At 32.3% G+C, this 25,078-nt stretch overlaps 3 protein-coding genes across 6 annotated transcripts in view; all 3 read left to right on the forward strand.

The window, feature by feature from the left end:
• Positions 1-25,078, forward strand: part of LOC126720745 (heavy metal-associated isoprenylated plant protein 47-like) — a 36,121-nt gene that overhangs the window by 9,035 nt on the left and 2,008 nt on the right. Inside the window, exon 4 of one of the 2 annotated variants that reach the window (XM_050423534.1) lies at positions 13,736-13,900. The exons of the other annotated variant lie outside the window; for it this stretch is intronic. The gene's annotated coding sequence lies outside the window, so the exon portion shown is untranslated. Of the gene's footprint in view, positions 1-13,735; positions 13,901-25,078 lie in introns of those variants that run through there. 2 annotated transcript variants of the gene reach the window in all.
• On the forward strand, positions 6,486-13,900 carry LOC126720746 (heavy metal-associated isoprenylated plant protein 46-like). 3 transcript variants are annotated; one of them, XM_050423537.1, is made up of 3 exons: positions 6,486-6,684; positions 6,788-6,872; positions 13,392-13,727. In XM_050423537.1, the coding sequence occupies exons 1-3, from the start codon at positions 6,679-6,681 to the stop codon at positions 13,676-13,678; spliced, it is 378 nt and encodes a 125-aa protein (XP_050279494.1). In that variant the 5' UTR covers positions 6,486-6,678; the 3' UTR covers positions 13,679-13,727. The 3 variants fall into 3 exon arrangements, with proteins under 3 accessions (XP_050279494.1, XP_050279493.1, XP_050279495.1); XM_050423536.1 differs by lacking the exon at positions 13,392-13,727 and adding an exon at positions 6,980-7,373 and having other exon boundaries at positions 6,490-6,684; XM_050423538.1 differs by lacking the exons at positions 6,486-6,684; positions 6,788-6,872 and adding exons at positions 12,972-13,120; positions 13,223-13,307 and having other exon boundaries at positions 13,392-13,900.
• Positions 12,957-25,078, forward strand: part of LOC126720744 (heavy metal-associated isoprenylated plant protein 46-like) — a 53,026-nt gene continuing 40,904 nt past the window's right edge. The window contains exon 1 of the mRNA XM_050423532.1: positions 12,957-13,110. The gene's annotated coding sequence lies outside the window, so the exon portion shown is untranslated. The remainder of the gene's footprint in view (positions 13,111-25,078) is intronic.

The following is a 25,078-nucleotide window of genomic DNA, read 5'->3' on the forward strand; positions in this document are numbered from 1 at the left end:
TAGGGTTTCTCTCTCAAAATTCTCTCTGGAAGCTCTCTTTCAATCGTGGGTAAAAGGGGTATTTATACTGGAGTGGGAGAGGAATGTGAAACGTCAGGTTTTACAAAACAGGGGTAGCTCGCGGCTTGACCTTGTGGCTTGACTAAGTCGCGAGATCCAGTCGCGAGTTAACCGTATGTCCAGTTGTCCTGTTTTGTCCTGTAGTGCTCCAGTTAGCATGACTGTTCATCTTCCAGCATGCTTGGCACGTGTGCTACTTCTGGCGGCTTGCAGCCGCGAGACACCCGCGAGTCCCAGCCGCGACACTCTGTTTTCTTGCACACTCTTGAGCAATCTTCACTCTATCTCACTCACTACCCTTACAACAAACCCACCTAAATACAGGGTTACTAAATGCTGAATTACAAGCAAATTTGGCACGGAATAAAGCCAATTAGATGGTTGAATAAATTCAACCTTACAAAATCCAACAGAATATACTAACTCATAGAGCCTTAATCAGTTCTTATGATAGATGGATGTATCTCTTTAGAGTTTTAGTCTCTACAGCATTTATCAGAATAGACATTACAGACGATGTATGGCTATCTCACAAAGCCACATGATATGAAAACTTTGGGGAAACAGAAAGAGTTTACGATGGACAACATCCCTACCTATGATTGCTTTTCAATACTGAGATAGAGGATCTAGTGATTTGTGATCCTTCATGGTTATCTGAAATGCTAGAAGCAGGGTTTATCAGCAAGTTAATCCTCACTTCTGCCACTCAGATTAGTTTATTTCCTAAAGTCATCCAAGAAGCAGTTAAATAGATTGGAGGATTTAATTAATTATTTGAAGCTTACTATATGAAGTACTCTCCCAGCTTGGGACACTAGTTACTACATGGAAGCCTAGCCAGCACACATTTTGGTTCTCATAAGTGATTTCAATTGTTTTAGAAAATAATAATTATGGTTTCAAAAAGGATATCAATCAAACGAGTACGTATGAAAACGTCCAATAATTGGGTCATGTCGTGATGCACGTTGTTCCAATCCAAAGATAAATTTGATAATAGAGAAGTTTCTACTAGTTTTCTTATTCTACATCATCCATTGCTTTACGTCCACTAAAAAAAAAAAGCGTATGCTTTACTACGGTCATTTGTCATAAATCTTAAGTTGTAACATTTGACTTAATTTTCCATAAGGTTGGCAGATTAATTGTGATGGATGTACTAGTTGTGTTAGTAGCATTGCTCTTAGTTAGACTAAGAATAATACTTTTTTTTTTTTTTTTGAGAAAGACTAAGAATAATACTTAAAAGAGAAATATTGTGTCTATCAATATTTTCAAAACAATTTTTTTGTAATTTGTTGTTACGGATAGATAAAAAAAATAATTTCAGTAGTGTGTTCAAATTATAACTAGTAATAATTTATTTCATCAAATTTGTTATCAAAACATTGTAAACGTAACACGTTTTTACTTAAATTTGTAGGAGTCATTCACCAGTTTCTCAAATTTTTATTACAGTGTTGGAGTTTAGTGCAATTTCAGTAATTGATAAATATAATAATATTATTATAACGTATACAAGTATGTTATTATTTGTCTGAAAAGACAAACAAATGAAAATTAGAAAAAGAAAAAGAAAATGGATTATCATGTGATGTGACAATTTATCATAGTAGAACTCTATCACAATCCAACTTGAAAAAATCTCGAAAAAATTGTAATGTTACTATTCAATATTCCATGAGTTTTTTTCTTCTTTGGTAAAAAGGATTAAAAAAAAAAAGGTGTATAAAATGTAAAATATAGCTCTTCTTATAAACGTATTTTAATTTATACTGGATTCATTTCAAAATTTTGTTTGATCTTGATTAAACTTCAGAGTCCACAAATGATGACAGTCCTTATATTTGAATTTGACCTCGTCAACTATAAGTCAAGCAAACCGCGTGCAAGTTTCATAAAGTAGTACACCATAGCTTCTGGACAGGACAAACACTTGGTATAACTGTGAACTTACGCGGTTACATGTTTTTAGTGAAGTATAGAAAAAGAATACTTCATTTTTAAGTGTTTCATTTATCCAAACTTTTATTTACACATCTTTCCTTAATTGTTTATTATATTTTTTTAAGAGAAAATTTTGATTTATTGATGGGAGTTATCTACTTATCTTCAATCCTAAAATTTTGCCACTAACTACACATTCATATCAATAGTTAAAAAGAGCTTAAATTCAGGATTTCACAATTACCTTTAAAACCAAGAAACTCTATGTAACATTTTTGATGGAATAACATTTTTGATGGAAGTAAAAATGGATGTGGGTTTTTTTTTTTTTTGAGAAAAATGGACATGGCTGTGTTATGTGTTTATGATAGTCCTAAAATGTAGTCACTTAGTACAGATTCATAACAAAACAAAGTACAAAATTTTAATATTTTTTATTTATTTTGTTGCGGAAAAAGGCTTAGGTTTTTTTTTATTATTTATTTTTCTTAAAGGAAAGGCTCCAAGATCCAAGTTTCTTTATTTTTTAGTGTTGTTGTTGTTGTTGTTTTTTTTTTTTTTTTTTTTTAAAATTTTATTTATGGCAGTTATAAATTTTCATTTAATCCCAAAATGTAGTTTTTTAATATTCAAATGTAATCGGTTGTAAAATGAAAGAAAAAAAAATTGAATAAAGTAAAAACATGAGAAGTGAAATTTAAATATAATCGGTTGTAAAAGGAAAAAAAAGAAAAGAAAAGAACTTGGTAATTGAAAAAGTGGAAAACATTATTGGCATATTAAAAGCACTTTTTTAGACCACTGCACACCCTTGGTGCGATGGTTACTCTACAAGTATAAATGCTTGTGGGGTGTGAGGGGTAAGGGCTGGGGTTTAAGTCTCTATGAGAGAGCTTCACATACGTATACACTTAGATTAGGTTAGAGTAGAAATTCTATCTTGTATAAAATAAAAATAAAAGCAATTTTTTAGGTGTAAAACATGGAAAGTGGAATTCAACAGGCAGTGTTTTTTTTTTTTTTTAGATTTATCCTATTAGTTGAAAAACTTGTAAAAGAATAGATTGAGGGTATTTTGGGTATTAAAATTGAGGATTCCAAACAGTGGAAGCCTCTTAAATAGTAGTATAGATAGATTATCAATTGGTCCATAGTGAGAGAGAGGGGTTGAAGGGAGATAACTTACCATTGGAAGAGTTCTTCGTGGTGATCAATAGAGTATATAATGTTCTTGGAAAGGTTTTCTACTCTTAAAAGACCAAAAAAAAAAAAAAACTACTCTAGAGAGTTTATTTATTTATTGTTTATTGATTATAGAACAAATTCTCTATTGACTTACTTTTTTGTGGTACTAAATATTAAAAAATGAAAAAAAAAAATGCTTTCCAAAGATTTAAGTTCTTTTGCACCTTAGCATCTTCATGAGCTAGAAAATTTGTTCTTACCTAGTTATCATAATAGAAACGATATTGTTCTAAAATGTTTAGAGAATATTACTTGTGATCAATATCTTTTAAATGGTAGTTTATAATTTACAAATCGACTAAATGAGAAAAAAAATATTTTGATTATATAAATTAACTTGATTTAAATATTTTCTTCATATGTGATTAACATAAGTTATCGTGGTATTTATTTTCATTTAGGTCTATCTTCTCACTTTGAATGTAATTGTTAAAATTATTTGACTTATATGGTAATTGTCTTAGTCTTGTTTTGGAGGATGAAACTAATGGAAAGTGCTATATCCATAATATTTATACAATACTTTCACAACAGATCATAGGTGATAAATTGATATTGTTTTTAATTTGAATCTAAAACTTAAATTACTTTTGTGTCCACCCATAACAGTTAATAATAAAATGTCACTAAAGATTTGTTGTGAAAAAGTTGTGAACATAACATTTCTCTAAAACTATATTGTGATGCATAAATTGGGAGCAACTATGTTACACAAGCATTAATAGTGACTCTAGAATTGAAATGCTCAGGGAGGGTTGGTAAAAGCATAGTCACTCTTTCATAAAGCTAAGGGCTTTGGCTTTAAGAAGAGTTTATGATCTTGAAGGCTAGCAACCCAAGCTCTTGCAAAATGGGCAAGTAACCCTAGGTTTTTTGGATGTCCAAATAGCTCTAATTTATCATGTGCTTTTATTTCAAGCCCTGTATTATGTATTTTTTTTTTCTGAGATGAATATTTGTTATTTAGTTTAATATTAGCAACATAAAAATAAAATAATATTTTTTTCTACGGTACTCATTTGGTACAACTTATTTTATTATTTTCGTTTTTTGAAATAAACTATAGAGCAAACATGAAAGGAAAGGGCAAGGCACCAGCAGTGCAACCCAAAGAAAAAGAAATCCGAAAGGCTTCAATGAAGACTTTGGATTAGCATGAAGGCGTCTCGATAGAGACAATATCCCTTCAGGATACGTTGCTAGCAGAGGCAATGTATTCATGTGGTGGAAAAAGTGAAATTCTGCAAAAAGTGCTCCACATTGATCTCATTTTTCAGAGCGGAGAATTTACAAACCTTCCTTTTCATATTAAATTACTTCTTCATAATTTACAAGCAGCCTTCATCCTCAGACATAAACCCTTATTCCAAAAGACCCTTAAGGCTTTGGAATTACATCTTGTTAGCACCAGTGCATTTATTGAAGCACTTGGTTGTCAACTCCCTGGCAAAGAGGATGGAGATTCGAGCACCACAAAGACAGAATCACAGTCTCTAAAAAGATATCTTCTGGGAACAAGCTTTTCAAAGTTCCACCCTAATATTCAACAAAAAATGAGACTTGCCATTAGAACCTTACCCCTTGAAATCCAACAGAATATACTAACTCATAGAGCCTTAACCAGTTCTTATGACAGATGGTTGTATCTCTTTAGAGTTTTAGTCTCTATAGCATTTATCAGGACAGACATGACAGACGGTGTATGGCTATCTCATAAAGCCACATGGTCTGAAAGCTTTGGAGAAACAGAAAGAGTTTACGATGGACAACATCCCTACCCGGGATTGCTTGTCAATATTGAGACAGAGGATCCAGTGATTTGTGATCCTTCTTGGTTATCTGAAATGCTAGAAGCAGGGTTTATCAGCAAGTTAATTCTCACTTCTGCCACTCAGATTAGTTTATTTCCTTAAGTCATCCAAGAAGTAGCTACACAGATTAGAGGACTTAATTATATGAAGCCTACTATTTGAAGTACTCTCCTAGCTTGGGACACTAGTTACTACATGGAAGCCTAGCCAACACACATTTTGGTTCTCATCAGTGATTTCAGTTGTTTTAGAAAATAAAAAGTATGGTTTCAAAAGGGATATCAATCAAACGAGTACGTAGGAAAACGTCCAATAATTGGGTCATGTTGTGATGCACGTCGTTCCAATCCAAAGATAAATTTGATAATAGAGAAGTTTCTACTAGTTTTCCTATTCTACATCATCCAATGCTTTCGCTTTTTAGTGCTAATTGCTATTACGTCCACTAAAAAAAAAAGCGTTTGCTTTACAACGGTCATTTGTCATAAATCTTAAGTTGTAACATTTGACTTAATTTTCCATAAGGTTGGCAGATTAATTATGATGGATGTACTAGTTGTGTTAGTAGCATTGCTCTTAGTTAGACTAAGAATAATACTTTTTTTTTTTTTTTTTTTTGAGAAAGACTAAGAATAATACTTAAAAGAGAAATGTTGTGTCTATCAATATTTTCACAACAAATTTTTTGTAGTTTATTGTTACTGGTAGATAAAAAAAATAATTTCAGTAGTGTGTTCAAATTAGAACTAATAATAATTTATTTCATCAAATTTGTTATCAAAATAATGTAAACGTAACACTTTTCTACTTAAATTTATAGGAGTCATTCTCCAGTTTCTCAAATTTTTATTACGGTGTTGGAGTTTAGTGCAATTTCAGTAATTGATAAATATAATAATATTATTGTAATGTATAAAAGTATGTTATTATTTGTCTGAAAAGACAAACAAATGAAAATTAGAAAAAGAAAAAGAAAAAGAAAATGGATTATCATGTGATGTGACAATTTATCATAGTAGAACTCTATCACAATCTAACTTGAAAAAATAAAATAAGAAGCTCGAAAAAATTGTAATGTTACTATTCAATATGACATGAGTTTTTTTCTTCTTTGGTAAAAAGGATTAAAAAAAGAAAAAAGGTGTATAACGTGTAAAATATAGCTCTTCTTATAAATGTTATTTAATTTATACTGGATGCATTCCATGGTTAAACTGGATTCATTTCAAAATTTTGTTTGATCTTGATCAAACTTCGGAGTCCACAAATGATGACAGTCCTTATATTTGAATTTGACCTCGTCAACTATAAGTCAAGCAAACCGCGTGCAAGTTTCATAAAGTAGTACACCATACCTTCTGGACAGGACAAACACTTTGTGTAACTGCGAACTTACGCGGTTACGCCTATATATATTATGCTACGACACCCAGAATAATTAGCTACCTAAACACACTTCGCTCCCAGATAAGATTTTGAACTCTCTGGCGAAGATATAATATCCCTTTCTTTTCGTTTCTTTCTGACATTAAGCAGCAACACCCAGACTTAACTAGCTAAACCAAGCACCCTGCAGCTCCCTGATAGGAATTTGAACTCTCTCACCAAGATAATGAAGGTAACGATGAATACCATGGTGAACAATTATTTTCAAGCTCTGTTCCTTATGTACTTCAAAGCATTTCTATGTCATTAATTGACACTTCTAAACTTTATTGCAGCAAAAGATAGTGATCCGGATCACCTTAAACAATGGCAAAAAGAATGCTCGGTCCAAGGCCATGCAGATTGCAGTTGGTCTACAAGGTACTCATTTTTTTTTTTTTTTAATCTTTTATTCTGATCATTAATTGTTAAAATTGATTAGGAATTTAAAACTAATGATTAGATTGTTTTTCTTTTGGGTTCTTAAGGTGTGGAATCAGTCTCTCTACAAGGTGAGGACAGCAGTCAGATTGTTGTTGTCGGAGACAACATTGATTCAGTCATCTTGACATCTTTGCTGAGGAAGAAAGTTGGATTTGCTGAGTTAACGAGTGTCTCGCCAGTCAGTACTGAGGGGGAAAAACCAAAGCAAGAGACCAAACCCAGTGAATCTGGAATACAATCAATGGTTTGGCCAACTTATCAAGCTGGTGTGCCATACTATTATCAACCCGGTGCACCATATTATGCGTATGAAGTCGTGGGTTATAACTAGAACTCTTGTAATATTATGTGACCGAGTGCTGTATAAGAGATTATTTTCATGTAATGGGCATGTGGTTTTTGTTTAAAAAAATTTCTTCAATATAGTATTAACGAAAATTCTCTAAAATGAACAATTGCTGGAAAATGGACCTTTAATTAAGCCTCCAAGTCAATCTCAAAATATCTAATAAAACAGGGATGAGGAGTTCCAAATTCCAATTGTCATTCAATCCCAAGTTATTTACTAAGTAAAATTAAATATCTCTTAAAACTTCACACTTTATAGGTACCACATTTTTTGCACATATTTGGGGTTTTGATCATACTTATCTTAAAAAATCGAAAAAGCCCAAAATCCGTTATTTTAGCCACAAAATTGACAAAATTCAGTCCACAAAATTAGCTAAACTCAGGCTCATTTAGACAAAAACCCATCAATATAACCCATCAAGGGTCCGTTTGGATACAGCTGAAAACTGAAAACTGAAACTGAAAACTGAAAAACACTGTAGCGAAATAATTTTTAAATGTGTGAATAGTATCGTGGGACCCATTTTTAATGAAAAAGTTGCTGAAAAGTGAAATTTGTGGGTCCGTGAACAGTACACGATGTGCTGTGATTGGTCCAAAAAAATTTGAAAAGTCAAAGTTTGCGGCTACTGTTCATTGAACAGTGCATGAACAGTAGCCGCAACACCCAAAACGCGTGAAAAAAAAAAAAAAAAAAATAGACAAAACGCAAACGCAGGGAACTTTCAGTCGAATCCAAACGCACTCCAAGTTCATGAGGTCAGTCAACAGAATTGGTCAACTCGGGTCCACAAAGTCAAATACAATCCAATTTCTCAAGATTGACAAAAAAACTAGGCCAAGTTAAGGCCATATTAGGGATTCATCATCATAAGGGACCCAACACCATAAAGTTCTTATTTTTTGTCGTTTGATGAAATTTTCATTTTCATTTTCATTGAATCCTGCAATATTATTTGTGAGATTTGTTCTATTTTGGATGCTTGAACCAACATACTACAAGCCCATGTATGGATATATAAATGAAAGCTAATTTTATTTTAAAGAAATTTTTTTTTTTTGTTTAATTTTAAACGTAACATACCCACCACTACCGATATTGACATAAAAGGACCCTTGAGGGAAACGTTCCTCACTATTTATTTTAGTGCAATTATTCTATGATAGAATACTTAACTAGTATAATATAAAGGCTCAAAAGGTGAGATCCAGCTCTTCTTAGGGAATCTCAATGGTCATTTGCTTGGGCTATAAAGGTTAAAGGGTTACTTTCAACCTCTAACTTTTCTTCATGGGAATAGAAAGTTCATCCTAGTATGAATTATGATACTAAAATAAAATCTCCATTTATGTTTTTCGCTTTATGATTGTTGTTCATTGTATATCAAATAAAAAAAAATTTAGTTTTTGTTTGTTTGTGTAGGCGGGGTTTGAAAATTAGATAATCCTTACATTGAATGACTATAATCCTCATATTTAGTGTGTGTTTGCCTAGCACTGTGTCTGTGTTGAAGCTGCATTTGCGTTTTTTTGGCTAGTCTAATGCCATTGTTCATGGACCAGCCAAAGCACAAAAACGCATGACCAGACTAGTGTTTTGCCTTTTAAAAAATATTTTGCTATAGTAATTTCATCAATAAGTTTTTAGTTTTCTACAAATAAGCAGTATCTAAATAGACCTTTAGACATAGTCACGATTGGGTCAATTAAAGATGTAGGTCCAAAGAAAGTCCATGCCCCTATGGGTAGTCCAAAAAATACGACAGTCCATTCATCGGTTTTCGTAAAAGAGAACCGTGTGCTTGCCTTTTAAAAGAAAACAATACCGAACCATTTGTAGGGCATTTTAATACTAGTTTTACTGGACAGATAAAAGGTAGTCTAATTTTTTGTCTGGACTAAAATTAGGCTAAATATCTCACCTCCACAAAAAAAAGTCGAAAAAGTTTCATACACTTCCCCATTTGGATCCATCTTATATAAGCTACTTCTTGAATCTTAATTGCATAAGAAAGTAGTTTTTGTCTATAACACGTACGTGTTTGATAAATCTACTTTTAAATTACTACCATGAATCACTTTCAAGACCGATAAAAAGAATGGAGGGAATCTACATATAAAAAGCTCTCATAGGATTTGTATCCTCTTTTAAATTAAATTCTAAAGCTTTATTTTTGTCAATTAAATTTATAAACTTATAAAGCCATTTCTATTTGAAGCATTTGCTTATATCTGTTTATTCTAGATAATAATGGAATAGAGAAAAATGAGATAATGTTGATAAAACCATGGGTTCCACTAAGGTAACCAATTTTGATATTTTTGGCAATCTCTTTCTCACTCGAAGAAAAACGTTCTCTCTCTAAACAAAGATCACTTTCTTTTTAACTTTTCTAGTTAAAAAAATTGCATACTAACTAATGGGCAATGGCTACGTGCTAATTATCTATTCGTAGGGTTTTTAGTAGTACAACTTTTTCTCCTAATGGAAACATTATAAACTATAAATATATTTTTTTCTTTACTTTTAAGGACAATTGCAGATTTCATTGTCTAGAGTAAGAGATCCTTATTGTGCTTGTCATCTATTAAAATAAGATATATATATATGTGGGGCCCGGCCCAAAAATGATGGGCTATTCCAAGCTCAGGCCCGTCCGAGGAGCGTCCTGACCAACGAAAAGTCTCATATGAAGCGCTATTCAGCCCCAATAGCGTCAAGGAAACCTGTCCGAGGAGTAATTCCTCCTCGGACATCGTGGAGCCCAGACGAGAAACTTGCCCCAGCCATTTCAGCTCGTCCTCCCAACATATAAAACGAATTAAATTCAAAATATCTCACGGAAGGCTACCACCACATTAATTGCGCACCAACCACCCTCTTGGCCGCATTAATGAGGAAAAGACTCCTGAACAGTACCGCCTTGGCCTCTGCAACTCACAAAGGGTCTGATGAGGGCGTCTGATGGGACAGGTGCTCAAGTGGATGCCTGGATGATTAACAGGTGTAAGACTGAGATGAAAAGAAGAAGAATATATAATGTAGTTAAGTCCCTCAAAGAAGGGGACGAGAGAACGGTATCAGGAACAAAAAAAGAAATAAAATGAGACTTGAGAAAGATCCATTCTGGTGTTTTTCTATTTTCCTTTTGCAAACCACTGCCCATGCATAAGACCGAACCAGTTCACTGAGGCCAAGTTCTTTGACCCATCCTCTACAAATAATTATTGTGGGTTGCGCTTTGGGCCGGGGCCTAATCAACACTAGTTGGGCCAGGAAAATCGTGTAACCACAATATATATATATATATATATTTTTTTTTTTATACTTTTCTTATATTGACTTATATAAATTTAGTTATGTAAAATTATGTTTATCATTTAAGTTGGTTATTGTGCATTTGACAACTAATAATTAGAAGTTAGTTTTTTGCTTAAATTATCTATAATTTATGGGTCCCACATTACCTTTTGTTTTAGCTTTATTTCAAATAATTTAACTTTCATTCCTTTGGAAATAAGTTAGCTTTTAGTTTTTTGTCTCATATTATGCAAATAAGCTACCAAAAATAAGCAAAAAAATCATTTAAATGGTAGCTACTTGTGATCTAAACTATTATTGAACAAAAATTCCTAATTTAAACTCTTTTTAAATTGATCTAAAATCTTTAGAGAATATTATTTGTGATTAATATCATGTAAATGGTAGTTTATAATTTACAAATTGACTAGATGGGAAAAAAAATATTTTGATTATATAAACTAACTTAATTTAAATATATTCATTATATGTGATTATGATAAGTTATCATGGTATATATTTTCATTTAGGTCTATCTTCTCATTTTGATTGTAGCTGTTAAATTTATTTGACTTAAATGATAATTGTCTTAGTCTTGTGACGGAGGATGAAACTAAAGGAAAGTGCTACATCCATAATATTTTCACAACAAATTGTAGTTGGTAAGTTGTTATTGGTTTTAATTTAAGTTTACAACTTAATTAGATTACTTTTTTGCCCATTCATAACAGTTAATAATAACTTGCCACTTAAAATTTGTTGTGAAAAAAGTTGTAAATATAGTATTTCTCTTAAACTAAATTGTGATGCAGAAATTCGGAGCAATTATGTAACACTAGCAATAGTGACTCAAGAATTGAAATGCTCAAGGAGGGTTGGTAAAAGCATAGTCACTCTTTCATAAAGCAGGGGCTTTGGCTTTAAGAAGAGTTTATGATCTAAAAGGCTAGCAACCCAAGCTCTTGCAAAATGGGCAAGTAACCCTAGGTTTTTTGGATGTCCGAAAAGCTCTAATTTATCATATGCTTTTATTTCAGGCCTTGTTGTATTATGTATACTTTTTTTGACAAGAATATTTGTTTTTTAGTTTATGAAGTTTTCCTATTATCAGCAGCCAAAAAAAAAACTATTTTTATTTTTTATTTTTTTTATCTGTTGTACTCATTTGGCAGAGCATTTTTTTTTCCAGTTCTTTGAAATAAATTATTTAAAAAAACTTCATTTAGAAAATAAAAAGAAGAAGTTGTTCTAGAAATAAAAAAGTTTGGTTTCAAAAAGGATATAAATCAAACGAGTAAGAACTTCCTAGCAGGAAAGTAGAAAGTAGGAACACGTCCAATAATTAGGTCATGTCATGATGCTCGTCATAATTCCATTACAAAGATAAATTTAATAATAGAGAAGTTTCTACTAATTTTCTTTATTTCATCACGTGCTTTTGCTTTAGGTCTAATCGCTTTTATATTAAAAAAGAAAAAGTGCTTTTCCTTTTACTTTCCATAAGGTTGGTAGATTAATTATTATGGATGTATAATAAAAGTAGTTATGTTAGTAGCACTGCTCTTAGTTAGACTAAGAATGATACTTAAAAAGAGAAATGTTGTGTCTAACAATATATTCACAATAATTTTTTTTTAGCTAATTGTTATTAATAAATAAAAAAAGTAATTTCAGTAGTAGATTCAAATTGAAACAAATAATAATTTATCACAAAAAATTTGTTTTGAAAACATTGTAGATGTAACACTTTTCTACCTAAAGTTATAGGAGTCATTCACCAATTCCTCAAATGTTTATTAGGGTGTTAGAGTTCAATGCAATTTCAGTAATTAATAAATATGATAAAATTAATAATTGTAATGTATAAAAGTATGTTATTATTTTTCTAAAAAGACAAACAAATGAAAATTAAAAAAAGAAAAAGAAAATGGATTATCATTTGATGTGACAACTTATCATAGTAGAACTCTATCACAATCTAACTTGAAAAAAAAAATTGTAATGTTACTATTCAATATGACATGAGTTAATTTTTTTTCTTTGGTAAAAAGGAAAAAACAAAAAAAGGTGCAGAAAGTGTGAAATATAGCTCTTCTTATACATGTTATTATTTATACCAGATTCAGTCCATGGTTAAACTGGATTCGTTTCAAAATTTTGTTTGATCTTGATCAAACTTCACTGTCCATAAATGATGGCAGTCCTTATGTGGCATACCATTTAATTATTTGGGTTTCTTAAAGAAACCGCGTGTAAGCTTTATTAAGTAGTTGACCATACTTTCTGGACATGATAAACAATTAGTGTAACAGTGAACTTAAACTTACGCCTATATATATATTAAGCTACGACACTAGCTACCTAAACACACTTTGCTCCCAGATAAGATTTTGAACTCTCTGGCGAAGGTAATATATCCTTTTCTTTTTGTTTCTTTCTGACATTTAGCAACAACTCCCAGAATTAGCTAGCTAAACAAAGCACCCTGCACCTTCCTGATAAGAATTTGAACTCTCTCACCAGGAAAATGAAGGTAATGATGAATGCCATGCTGAACAATTATTTACAAGTTCTGTTCCTTATGTACTCCTAAGCATTTTTATGTCATTAATTGACACTTCCAACTTTATTGCAGCGAAAGATAGTGATCAGGGTCACCTTAAATAATGGTAAAAAGAATGCTCGGTCCAAGGCCATGCAGATTGCAGCTGGTCTACAAGGTACTCATTTTTATTTCTTTTATCTGATCATTGTTAAAATTGATTAGGAATTTAAAACTAATGAGCAGATTGTTTTTTCTTAAGGTGTGGAATCAGTCTCTCTACAAGGTGAGGACAGCAGTCAGATTGTTGTTGTCGGGGACAACATTGATTCAGTCATCTTGACATCTTTGCTGAGGAAGAAAGTTGGATTTGCTGAATTAACGAGTGTCTCACCAATCAGTACAGAGGGGGAAAAACCAAAGCAAGAGACCAAACCCAGTGAATTTGGAATACAACCAATGGTTTGGCTAACTTATCCAGCTGGTGTGCCATCTTATTATCAACCTGGTGTGCCATATTTTGCATATGATGTCGCGGGTTACAACTAGAACTCTTGCACTATTATGTGACCTATGTGTTAGAATTATTTGATGGCTAAAACTTAGGTAGAGTTTCTTAGGTGCCTTAACTTTCATTCTGCACATGGTTCTTGAGATTGAGTTTGATTTAAGAATCTAAAGTAAGAGCACTTAAGTACAGACAAGTGTAGGAAGTGCGGATTGATTATTTTTGGTTCTCATTCAATGGAAAGGATAAAATATTGTCTTAAAGCATGATATGAAGTGATAATAAAATTATAGAGAAAGAGTGCTGTTACTGCTGTATAAGAGATTATTTTCATGTAATGGGCACGTGGTTTTTTTTTGAAATAAATTTCTTCAAAATAGCATTAACGAAAATTCTCTAAACCGAGCGATTGGTGGAAAATGGACCTCTAATTAAACCTCCAAGTCGACCTCAAAATATCTAATAAAGCGGGGATAAGAGATTTGGGGTTCCAGTTAACTTAATTGGTAAAATTTCTGATGGTTGGATAAGAAATTTGGAGTTAATTTTCCGCCTATACCAAAAATCAATTAGTGTCTTGGTTTGATGATAAAAAGTATCATCAGGAGTAGATGTTATAGGTTGAAACTCTCTCTCTCTCTCAAAAAAAAAAGGGAGGGGGGGGGGGAATAAGGAGATCCAATTGTCATTCAACCCCAAGTTATTTACTAAATAAAATTAAAGATCTCTTAAAACTTCTTTATAGGTTGGACATTTTTTTGCACAATGGATTTTGATCATACTTATCTCGAGAAATAGACAAAGCCCAAAATCCATTATTATAGCCGTAAAATTGACATAATTCTGTCCACAAAACTAGCTAAACTCAACTCACGAAGCCAGTCAACAAAATTATTAACTCAGGCTCACAAATTTCAATAGAAGACAATTTCTCAAGATTGACACGAAACTAAGCCATGTTAAGGCCATATTATGGATTCATCATCATAAAAGATCCAACACCACAGAGTGCTTATTTTTCATCATTTAATAACTTATAATAAAATATCCTTGACGAAATTGTCATTTACATTGAGGTGCAGTTTGGATAGAGCGTTGCGCGTCTACGTTTCAAGTTTTCTGCGTTTTTTTATTTTTTTTTATTCTCCCCAGCAGCAATTGTTGACCCGGTCCTCTGTGAACAGTGCACTTGTGCACTGTTCACGGGTCCCACAAACTCCACTTTTTATCAATTTTTTCATTAAAAATGGATCCCACAGTACTATTCACACATTTAAAAATTATTTTGCTACAGTGTTTTCAGTTTTCAGTTTTCAGTTTCAGCAAAATAAGTTCTATCCAAACAGACCCTGAATCCTGTCAATGTAAATGAAAGGTGATTGTATTTAAAGGAAAATCTTCTATGTTTCATTTGAAACAAAAAAAGAGTCAATTTCAACAACTAAGATATTATTTATATACTTAATAGTATAAATGGTGTAATGTTATTTTTAAATTTTTAAATGATATAATACTAAATACATATTTATATATATAATATCTAATATGAACTATAAAATTAATTGGTTTCATATTCTGGCATATACTAGTGGATCTAATCTATTTATTAAACCAATATGTTTTTTCAAGAGTCGAGCTAAAGACATTGTATAAGGAGTTGCAAGCATTGTAGTTGCAATGTTTTTTTTTTTTTTTTTTTTTTTTTTTTTTTTTTTTTTTTTAAAGTACTCACAACACTAATATAAAACCTAGGATGCACGGACGCAGCGCCAGAGGAGCCCCACTCGCGTCCGACGAGGCGACAGGCGAGGGACGCTACTGACCACGCGTCGGGCCGCGTCTGCCACGTGTTTTTTTTTCCCCCCTGACTCACGTCGATGTGACTCGAACACAGGCCGATTCGAGTTGAATCAGGTTGATTCGCGCCGACTCGGGCCGTATCGGGTGAAACCACAGAAATGGCCAGTTCAAGCTGAAACCGCCGAAACAAGTGGATTTGATACGCCGCTCGCCGTCTTCACCGGCTTAACCCCTTTCTTCTTCTTCTTCTTCTTCTTCTTTTTTGCTTCTTCGTCTTCTTCTTCCAGCGTTGCTTTTTTTTTTTTAAGTTTTGTTTTGTTTTGCTTTTTTTTGAAAAGAATCGTTAAAATGCGTTTGGTCAGAGGCTTTATTTTGTTTTTTTGTGCCTCTCACGTGAGCCACATCTCCCTTCTTTTTCTTCTTCTTTTTTCTTTTTTTTTTTTTTTTTTTTTTTTTTTTTGGTACAGTGGCTCACTGAACCACTAGCCTTTGGTACGTGAGCGACTTTGGTCAGAGAGGCTTTTTCTTTTTCTTTTTTTTTTGTACAGTACAGTACATTATTATTATTATTATTATATTATGAGTTTTCTATTATTATTATATATAAAAATGCTTAGCAATATAAAAAATATATAAATAAAAATATTTTTAATAATTTTTTAATTGCCGAATCTCGTCACATCCGCACCCACCTTTTTCAAAAATTGCCGAGTCTCGCACCCACACCCGAGTTCCGAAATGTACCCATGCTTCATAGTATAAAACTTATGTTGGAAAAGTCTGGTGTGCGGAAAATTAATCAACTGAAAATGTAACATACCCACCTCGACCACTATCGAATTAAGGGACCCTTCAGGGAAAAGTTTCTTTCTATTTATTTCAATACAGTCTTTCTATGATTGATTACTTTACTAGCATAATTTAAAGGCTCAGAAGGTGAATTCCAGCTCTTTCTAGGTAACCTCAATTGTCATTTGCCTGTGTTATGAAGGTTAAGGGGTTTCAAATTTCAACTTTCAACTTTCAACTTTTCTTCATGCCAATAGAAAGTTCATCCTACTATGAATTCTGATGCTCAAATAAAAATTCAATTTATGGTATTCACGTTATGATGATTGCTCATTATCATTAAATAAGAACATCAGTTTATTTTTTTGGATAAATCGGGTTCAAAAATTAGATAATCTATACATAAAACGACAACAATCCTCATATGTAGACATGAGTCGTGACTGGGTCAACTAAAGAGAAAGAACCTAAGAAAGCCAATGCCCCTATGGGTAATCCAAGAAAGCACAAACCATTCATTGGCTTTTCATAAAGAGAACCGTGTGCTTGCCTTCTAAAAGCACAATACCCAACTTTTTGTGGGGCATTCCTTTACAACTTTTACTGGACAGATAAAAAGGTAGTCTAAATTTTTGTTTAGACTAAAATTGGTTTAAATTTTCATATACTTCCCCTCTTTGGATCCTATCCTACAAGCTATTGTGAATCTTGATTGCATAAAAAAATAGTTTTGTCTATAACATGTTTGATAACTCGACTTTTAAATTACTCCGATGAATCATTTTTCAAGACCTTGAAAACAAAGTAGAAGTCAAAATTTTGTTATTCTTACTACAAAAAGAGAAAAATTTTAAGGGAATCTACATAAAAAGATCTCCTAAGATTTATATCCTCTTTTAAATTAAATTTCAAATTTTTAATTTTTGTTAATTGAAATCCTAAACTTATACATCCTTTTTAGTTTGAAGCACTTGTTTATATCTTGACATTAAAGGAATAGAGAAAAATGAGTCCTAGTTGATAAAACTATTGATTCCACTTTGGGAACCAAATTTATTTTTTCTAGCAATCACTTTCTTACTCTAAGCAAAACTTCCTCTTTCCAAACAAAGATTAGAATCTTTGTAACTTTGTTAACTTTTTTAGTTTCAAAAATTGCATACTTACTACTAGTTATGTGCTAACTATTTATTCATAGAGTTTTTAGTTGTACATTTTTTTCCTTTGAAGAGAAGGTTATAAGTATTCTTTATAGGAAAACATTTTCAATAAGCATTTTCTGAAAAACTTTATTAGTTTTCTCGTATTAAGTTATGACTTGGAAAATGAGTTAGAATTTTTTTTTTTTTTTTTTTGTTTAGATCTCATGAAAATCATTAATATTTATTGTAATTTTAAACAATTATATATATATATATATATATTTATTTATATATATTTCATTCACACACACACACAAAAAAAAAAAAAAAAAATTCAAATGAGAAAGTATTATCAAAATTTTAGGCCATTTTTGAGCTTCAATAAGGAAAAAGTACCCTAAATTTGGGATTTATGTAAATTAAGTGGAAAAGCTACTTATTTGAATAAAAAATGTCTTTTTTTTTTTTTTTTTTTTTTTTTTTTGGAGAACGACAAAGTTAATGGTTAGTTGACATTGTTCGATATATGGGGTATCAATGGCTAGTTAATGATGGATAATAGTTGTACGTAGCAATGGATAGGAGTTGAAGTGAGATAAAAGAGTTCTTTGGCGTGATCTATTAAGTATGTAATGTTCTTGAAAATGTTTTCTACTCTTAGGAGGCAATTTTTTTTTTTTTTTTTTTTGGGTAAACTGGTGTTGAGGGGAAAATTTCTGATGTCCCCAAATAGAATATGAGGTAGCCAAGCCGAAACTCAACGATGAGCTCTTGAAGTAAAGCCCAAAGGCTATCGGTGTGGTGTAAGTCCGCTCAAGTAAGAGATAGAGGTTGCACCCTAATAAGAAAACAACAATAAAGCCCAATAAACATGTTAGTATTGTTAGTTTGTTATATTATTAGTTTTTTTATGGTGTCATAGTTCAAATCAGTCCTCTAGCAATACGGTATTATCTCCAGCGGTAGGGGTGAAATTACACTTACAGTCCAATAGTCAATGATTAAATAAATTTAGGAAAATGTTCACTCCTAGGGGTCCTTGTGTGTCTTGGTCAAGGGAATTTATAGTACTTTCAGCCATTATTACATCAATTGTGAGGGAAAAATTCAGTTGTTAAAAATACATTATATTCTTCATCATAGTAATAAACAATGATTAAAGGCTTCATAGTTATAAATAAAAGAAGAAAAATAGGATGGAATGAAGGGAGAGAAAGATCCCCAACTCAGTGCAGCAAGTATAAAACTAAGATTTTGGTGAGTGTATAATTATAAGGCATGAATGAGGTGAATGTGGGCTATTTTGAGTGAGTGAGATGGGATTAACACTGAGATTGAAGCTTTTTGTGAGTAATGGGCCGTTTGTGCCTAGTTGGAGGACATTTTTGAGTTGTGGTTGTGTAGAGGAGTGAGGAGAAAATCTGAAATTAGACGAGTGTAGGCTGAAGATGATGAGTGGTGAGCTTAAGGAAAGCTAAACCACGAGCAAAGTAGTAAACAAACCAAGGGTTTCAAAGGGAGTGGCTATCCTAGTTAGTTATGGGACGTTTATGGAGTAGGAAGGTGTAAGCAAGGTGGTGAACATTGGTGTTATGGTGACTATAGGCTGAGAAAGGTTGTGAGTGAGCTCAAGAGAGCTTAGGGAAGTTTAAAGAAAGCAAATAGGGATTGAATTTCTACAGAGTGTAGTCAATGATAGAAATTTTCTAGAGAGGCTTCCTCCTCCCCCCCCAATGGGCTAAGATGTGTGTCTTTTTATAATGAAGTTTGAGAGAAGCATTGATTGACAAGAATCCAAAAATGCATGACTAATCAGGGGTGACGAATCAAGGTTAAGCTTCTTGAGAATTTTTGGTCAGCAGCAAGAGATTCACTTTAGGGGCTGCCTTACTTCTTTGGGTAATGATGAGATTTTAGATCTTTTTGCATTAAGTGCCAAGATTTTTGGGGATGGGCTTAATTATTGTGTATCAAGAGTGAATCCTAATGTTGCAAATTGAGATTTGGTCCCCCAAGAAGTAAGATTTCAACACCCCAGCCAGGTGTCAAGTTCTAATCTACTTCAGGGAGTTCCGCTAGAGATCCCTTTATGACCTCCAAACCACATGTTCCCAAATCTTCCCCTTTAGGATTCATGGGCTTGGTACATGAATCATGTCTTGATCGTTTTTAACATTTATAGCATCAATTTGTTGAAATTTGGATAATTTGGTTTTAGCTCCCCTTCCGCTGGAGGTGCAGTCTTGAGAAAGATCATGGAGTCTCTTTATCCTTTTGACTTCAGCTGATATGACAGCCTTTGGGCACTATTCATGTCAGGCAGAGGGTGGTAGAAAATTGATAGGATAGCCCTTAGTCCATTCTCAAAGACTTGGTTCCCTTGTATGAGTCTCTAGTTGCCTTTTGGTTAGTTGCTTATGTTTTTTGCTTGGGTTTGCTCACATGGGCTGGGTTGTTGCACATGTTGTCATGGGCTTTCATTCCTCATGGATTTTATTAGTAAATATTTTTGGGTTTTTCATAAATACTTGCAATGGGCCTTTCAGCAATTAGTTGTAATGTTTGAAACAATAGGACAAGTTTCAAAAAACTTTTGTAAATACTATTTACTTTGATGAATTCCATGTTACAATAATGTTCATGGTTTCTAATAATCGCATCATAACTTAAATGATGAGCTTGTGGGTTTGAATGTTTACCATGAGTGTCGAAGGCGTATATTATGGATGTTGCGATGCAAATGATGTCCATGTATTTCATGGGTTTATAACAATAAATATATGTCATGGGTCTAATAATCATAACTTTCCATGGGCTTTTATAAGATGATTGTCATGAGTTTTGAGAATAGATAATTCATAAATTCCATAAGCTTGTAATATTGTAATAATATGTTTAAGAATTTAAAGTATTGTTTATTATCGGATTTTTAAGTGAAGTAATTATGACATAGTATTTTGCCGAATATTTAATAACCTTGGGCTTTTAATAGAATAGTGCCAACTAGTTAGCTTGGGCTTTTAATAGTGCCAATGCAAGTTGGGTTTTTGATATTGCTAATGAGGATTCGGTTTTGATATTGCCAATGAAAATTGGGCTTTGAATAGTGCCAACGTAAGTTGGGCTTTTGATGTTGCCAATGAGAATTGGGCTTTGATGTTGCCAATGAAAATTGGGTTTTAAATAATGCCAACATAAGTTGGGCTTTTGATATTGCCAATGAGAATTGGACTTTGACGTTACCAATGAAAATTGGGCTTTGATGTTACCAATGAGAATTGGGCTTTGGATAAATAAATTGCCATGGGTTTAAATCATGGGCTTTGATCATGGATTTGAATTCCATTGGTAAAATTGTTTTGCCATGGACTTGAATCATGGATTTCTCAAATATTACCAAGTATAAGTATTCTTGGGCTTTAAATAGAATATGATAATAAAATTGGATAAAATATGAGTTTTGGGGCTTTTTGTGATAGTTTATATGATAACCCAATTTAGATAATGAGATATGAAACATTTGTGATTAACATAATAATAGAGCAAAAAATATTCGGGAAAACCCAATAACCTTATTAGTGATATTTGAAAATAAATAGGTGGTACCCAAATAAAATTAAGTGTAAAAAAAAGTACCCTAACAACTGGCTATTGATACCCTATTTTTTTGCCATTTAACATGATTTTTTTAACCATTTTGTTAGTTGGCAAGTTTCAAAACTATTTTGTAAACTAGCATTTTGAGGCTCTGAAACTCGAGTTTGATGAAGGAATGTGAGTCTTGGACTTGAGTTTCCAAAGATGGCAAAGTTGATGTGGATAAAATTCATACGGAACTCAAGTCTCTAAGACTCAAGTTCCAAAAAGGAAAAAAATTTCTCAAAGAATGAGAAAAGAAGAGAAGTTCATGCCTCCCATTCACATGTCTTGCCATTAAATTTGATGTCCTATCAAAACAAATTCACCAAAGCAACAACAAATCAACAGCTAGAGGTTTGTACTGATTCCTACCTCAGCTTTCTTGGTCCCCCAGCCAAATAATATGATTCATTTTTATCTTTTTCTATATGACAAGTGACAACACATGCTTCATGATTCAACTTTCTTTAGTCCGCCTTAGCTTTGCTTGAACTTGAGTCTTTGAGATTTGAGATGCTACTTAACAAAATAGTTTGCAAAACATGTCATCTAACAAAATTGTTAGCAAAATCATGCTAAATGCCAACAAAATCCTATATCTTTTTTGGTGTATAGTTAGTGGCTTTTGTCTAGTTGGGGATTTACACTAGTATGATACTCATTGGTACAACTTATTTTTCCAGTTTTTTTTTTATATAAATAAATTATTTTAAAAAACCTTTATTTAGAAAAAAAAATTGCTTTATTAATAAAAAAGTATGGTTTCAAAAATGGATATAAATCAAAACGAGTAGGAAGTAGGAACACATTTAATAATTGGGTCATGTCATGATGTTTGTCGTTCCATTGTTCCAATGCAAAGATAAATTTAATAATAGAGAAGTTTCTATTAGTTTTCCTCCATCATCAAGTGCTTTTGCTTTAGGGTTAATCACTTTTACATTAAAAATAAAAGGTGCTTTTGATTTAGAACGGACATTTTCCATAAAATCTTGTAACTTTTGACTTTAATTTTCCATAAAGGTAGGCAGATTAGTTAACCAATAAGTTTTTTTTTTGGCTGAAGTTAAACAATAAGTTAGGGAAAAACAAAATTTGTTACAAACATTTTTAGTGATTAATTATGATGGATGTATAATAAAATTAATTGTGTTAGTATTGCTCTTCGTTAGGCAAAGGATGATACTTAAAAGGTACTGGTTAACTAGTACTTTTTAGTGCATTTGTTATAAAAAACTAAAAAAAGAAAAAAAGAAAAAGAAAAAAAAAAAAGAAAAACAATTACTTTTTTCGTTTCTCATAAATTGTTTCTAAAAATATTTCCAAACCAATGCGCTTAGGGCGTTCGTTAACTTTTCCTTACTTAAATTATTATTAATTTTTTTTGAGAATCAATGATACTTAAAATTATAGGAGTCATTCACTAATAGGGCACCTCAAATGTTTATTACGATGTAATAGTTCAATAAAACTTAAGTTATTAACAAATATGATAAAATTTTTGTCATGTATAAGAGCACTAGCATTTAAGTGTTTTAATCACTAAAATTTTAGTATTTAACACACCCAATACTAAAAACACACCTATATCAAATGTCCCAAATGGTTTTTTTTAGCTTATATTGTTATTTTAGCAATTATTATTATTTTTTTATCATTTTTGTCCGTATGCTTCTACTATTAGAAGCATACGGACCAAATGCTAAATGTAAAATCTCATTTTTTATTCATTTGTTTCTCTCTCTTTCAGTTTTGTTTCTCTTTTCTCTTTCCTCTCTCTCACTCAACCCCTATCTCTTCTGTCAAACCGATTCAACCATAGTTGTGCCCACAGTTTCTGCTCCACATAAACCACTCAATGCCATTGCCATTGTGAGGGTGGCTTCGTTTTCATCTCCTTTTCATTTCAAATCTGTCTCTCTCCTATTTCTCTCTGTTAGTTTTTAGACCTCTGAAAATACTTTTGTTTAATATAATTTAATAGCCAAATTATTACTTAGGTCAATTAGGTAGATCTAGGCTAAATATTCATCAAACATATCAAGCACAATGGAAAAATAAATAACAAAAGATATGGTGACTCAGGAAAACCAATGAAAAAATCTAGTTTTAAGGTAAAAAATCTGGGGGGAATGATCCTAAGAGAACAATCAACTATACCAAGTCATAACAAGAGAGAAGCTCCCAAGTCATTACAAAATGTGTCTTAGGGTTTCATTTAAATACTATGTAAATTGGATTTGAAACCCTAATCACTTACTGGGCTTAATAGGCTGATGGGCCGAAAAATAAATTCTATTGATTCAAATCTCAATTGTTTGAACCATAATCTCGATTAGTTGGACCACAGTCTCGATCGGTCGAGCCTAGCATGTTTCGAATTCTTGAACCTGCAGCTTCCTTGTTCTTGTATTAAAACTTGTAGCACCTTGAGCATTGTTTAATATACCCTATGGAATCTAAGATCTATACTAGACAAGTTTGTGCTCATGGTTTGCAAATTGTTCTAAATCTGAACCTAGCACTCTTTACGCCACACTCTTTGCAGGGTTGTGTAAATGGTGTTAGTGGTGGCGAAGATGTGGTTGATATTGCTAGGTGGTGATGGTTGGTTTTGTGGGTCATTAGATTTTTGGTGGGTTGGTGTTGGCGAAGAGGTTTTTGGGTTGATTTTTGGTTGGTTGATTAGATTCATCTAAATTTTTTGCTTTTTTGTTTTGTCTTTTAGGGGGTTTGGGTTTGAAATTTTTGTTCCAGTGGTGGTAGTGGGTTCCTATGGTGGTTGTTGCTTTTGAGGGTGGTGATGTTTTTTTTTTTGTCTTTGTTTTTTGTTTTAATAGAAGGTAAGAGTTTTTTTTTTAAGTAATTTTAATGAGTGATATGCTAAAGAAAGAGATGTGATGTAGGTTATATTATAAATGCTATGCTAAAAGTATAAAGTAACTTTTTGGTATGTTAAAATAGATTTTCTTTTGAACACCTTATGTTAATGCTCTAATAAGAGCATTAGCATCATGTGCTAAACCCTACATTTTTAGCATTTTGCACACCAAACACTAGAAAATAAGTTGCTTGAGATGTTCTAAATGCCAAAAATTTGCAACATTTTTGACCTTACCATTCTACAAATAGAACAGTATGGACACAAATGCTAAAACTAAAAACATTTTTTATTCATTTCTCTCTCTCTCTCTCTCTCTCTCTCTCTCTCTCTGTGAAACCAATCCCAACCTCTCTTTACCACCACCTTTGCATGCTGCCTCGTCGTCTTGCCTTCTCGCTGCTTTGTCATTGTCGATCTGAGTGGTCTAAGTCGCGGGTTGGTTGATTTTCTTTTTCCTTCGGTGGTGGTGAGTTTCAGATGGTGTTTTCAATTTTTCCCCCCTCCAATGATGGTGAGTTTCAAATGGCAGTGATTTTGATTGGTTTTCATGGTGGTGGGTAGTGGTGAGTTTTAGAGAGAGAGAGTTAGTGAAGAGGAAGAGAGAAATTAATAAAGAAAAGAATAGAACATGAAATTAGAACATGTGATGTAGAATGTTTTTATTCAAATGCTATATTAAAGTAGTAAAAGTAAGATTTGGTATATGAATGTAGGATTTTTTTACATCAGCTGATGCTCTAAGAGCACTAGCATCAATTGTGCTATGCTAAATGCTATTTTGACACACTAAAACTCTTTTTTTACTTGATCATTTTATAATACACTCTACATCACATGTTCTATTTTAAGATTTTAGACACATGAAAAAAATCTTAAAAATACTCATTTGAATATATATATATATATAAATATATAAAAGTTACAAATCAGCTTTTTTGAAAGAGAATAGTGGAATGAGAGAGAAGAAAGATGTCTTATAAAGGAGACGTGACATGAGGAGTGAGAAAAGACCATTAAAAAATTTATAGTATTTTGATTGTACTATGCCATTTATAGAACATCATTGTAATTCCATGCCATTTCTTTTGGCATTTGGCACATCTTATGAAGCATGGATTTTGGTGTGCCAAATGCTAAAAATTCAGTATTTGGCACACTTGAAGTCAATGCTCTAAGTATGTTATTAT

Source organism: Quercus robur, chromosome 4 (genome assembly GCF_932294415.1).
Source record: "Quercus robur chromosome 4, dhQueRobu3.1, whole genome shotgun sequence".
Lineage (NCBI taxonomy): Eukaryota > Viridiplantae > Streptophyta > Magnoliopsida > Fagales > Fagaceae > Quercus > Quercus robur.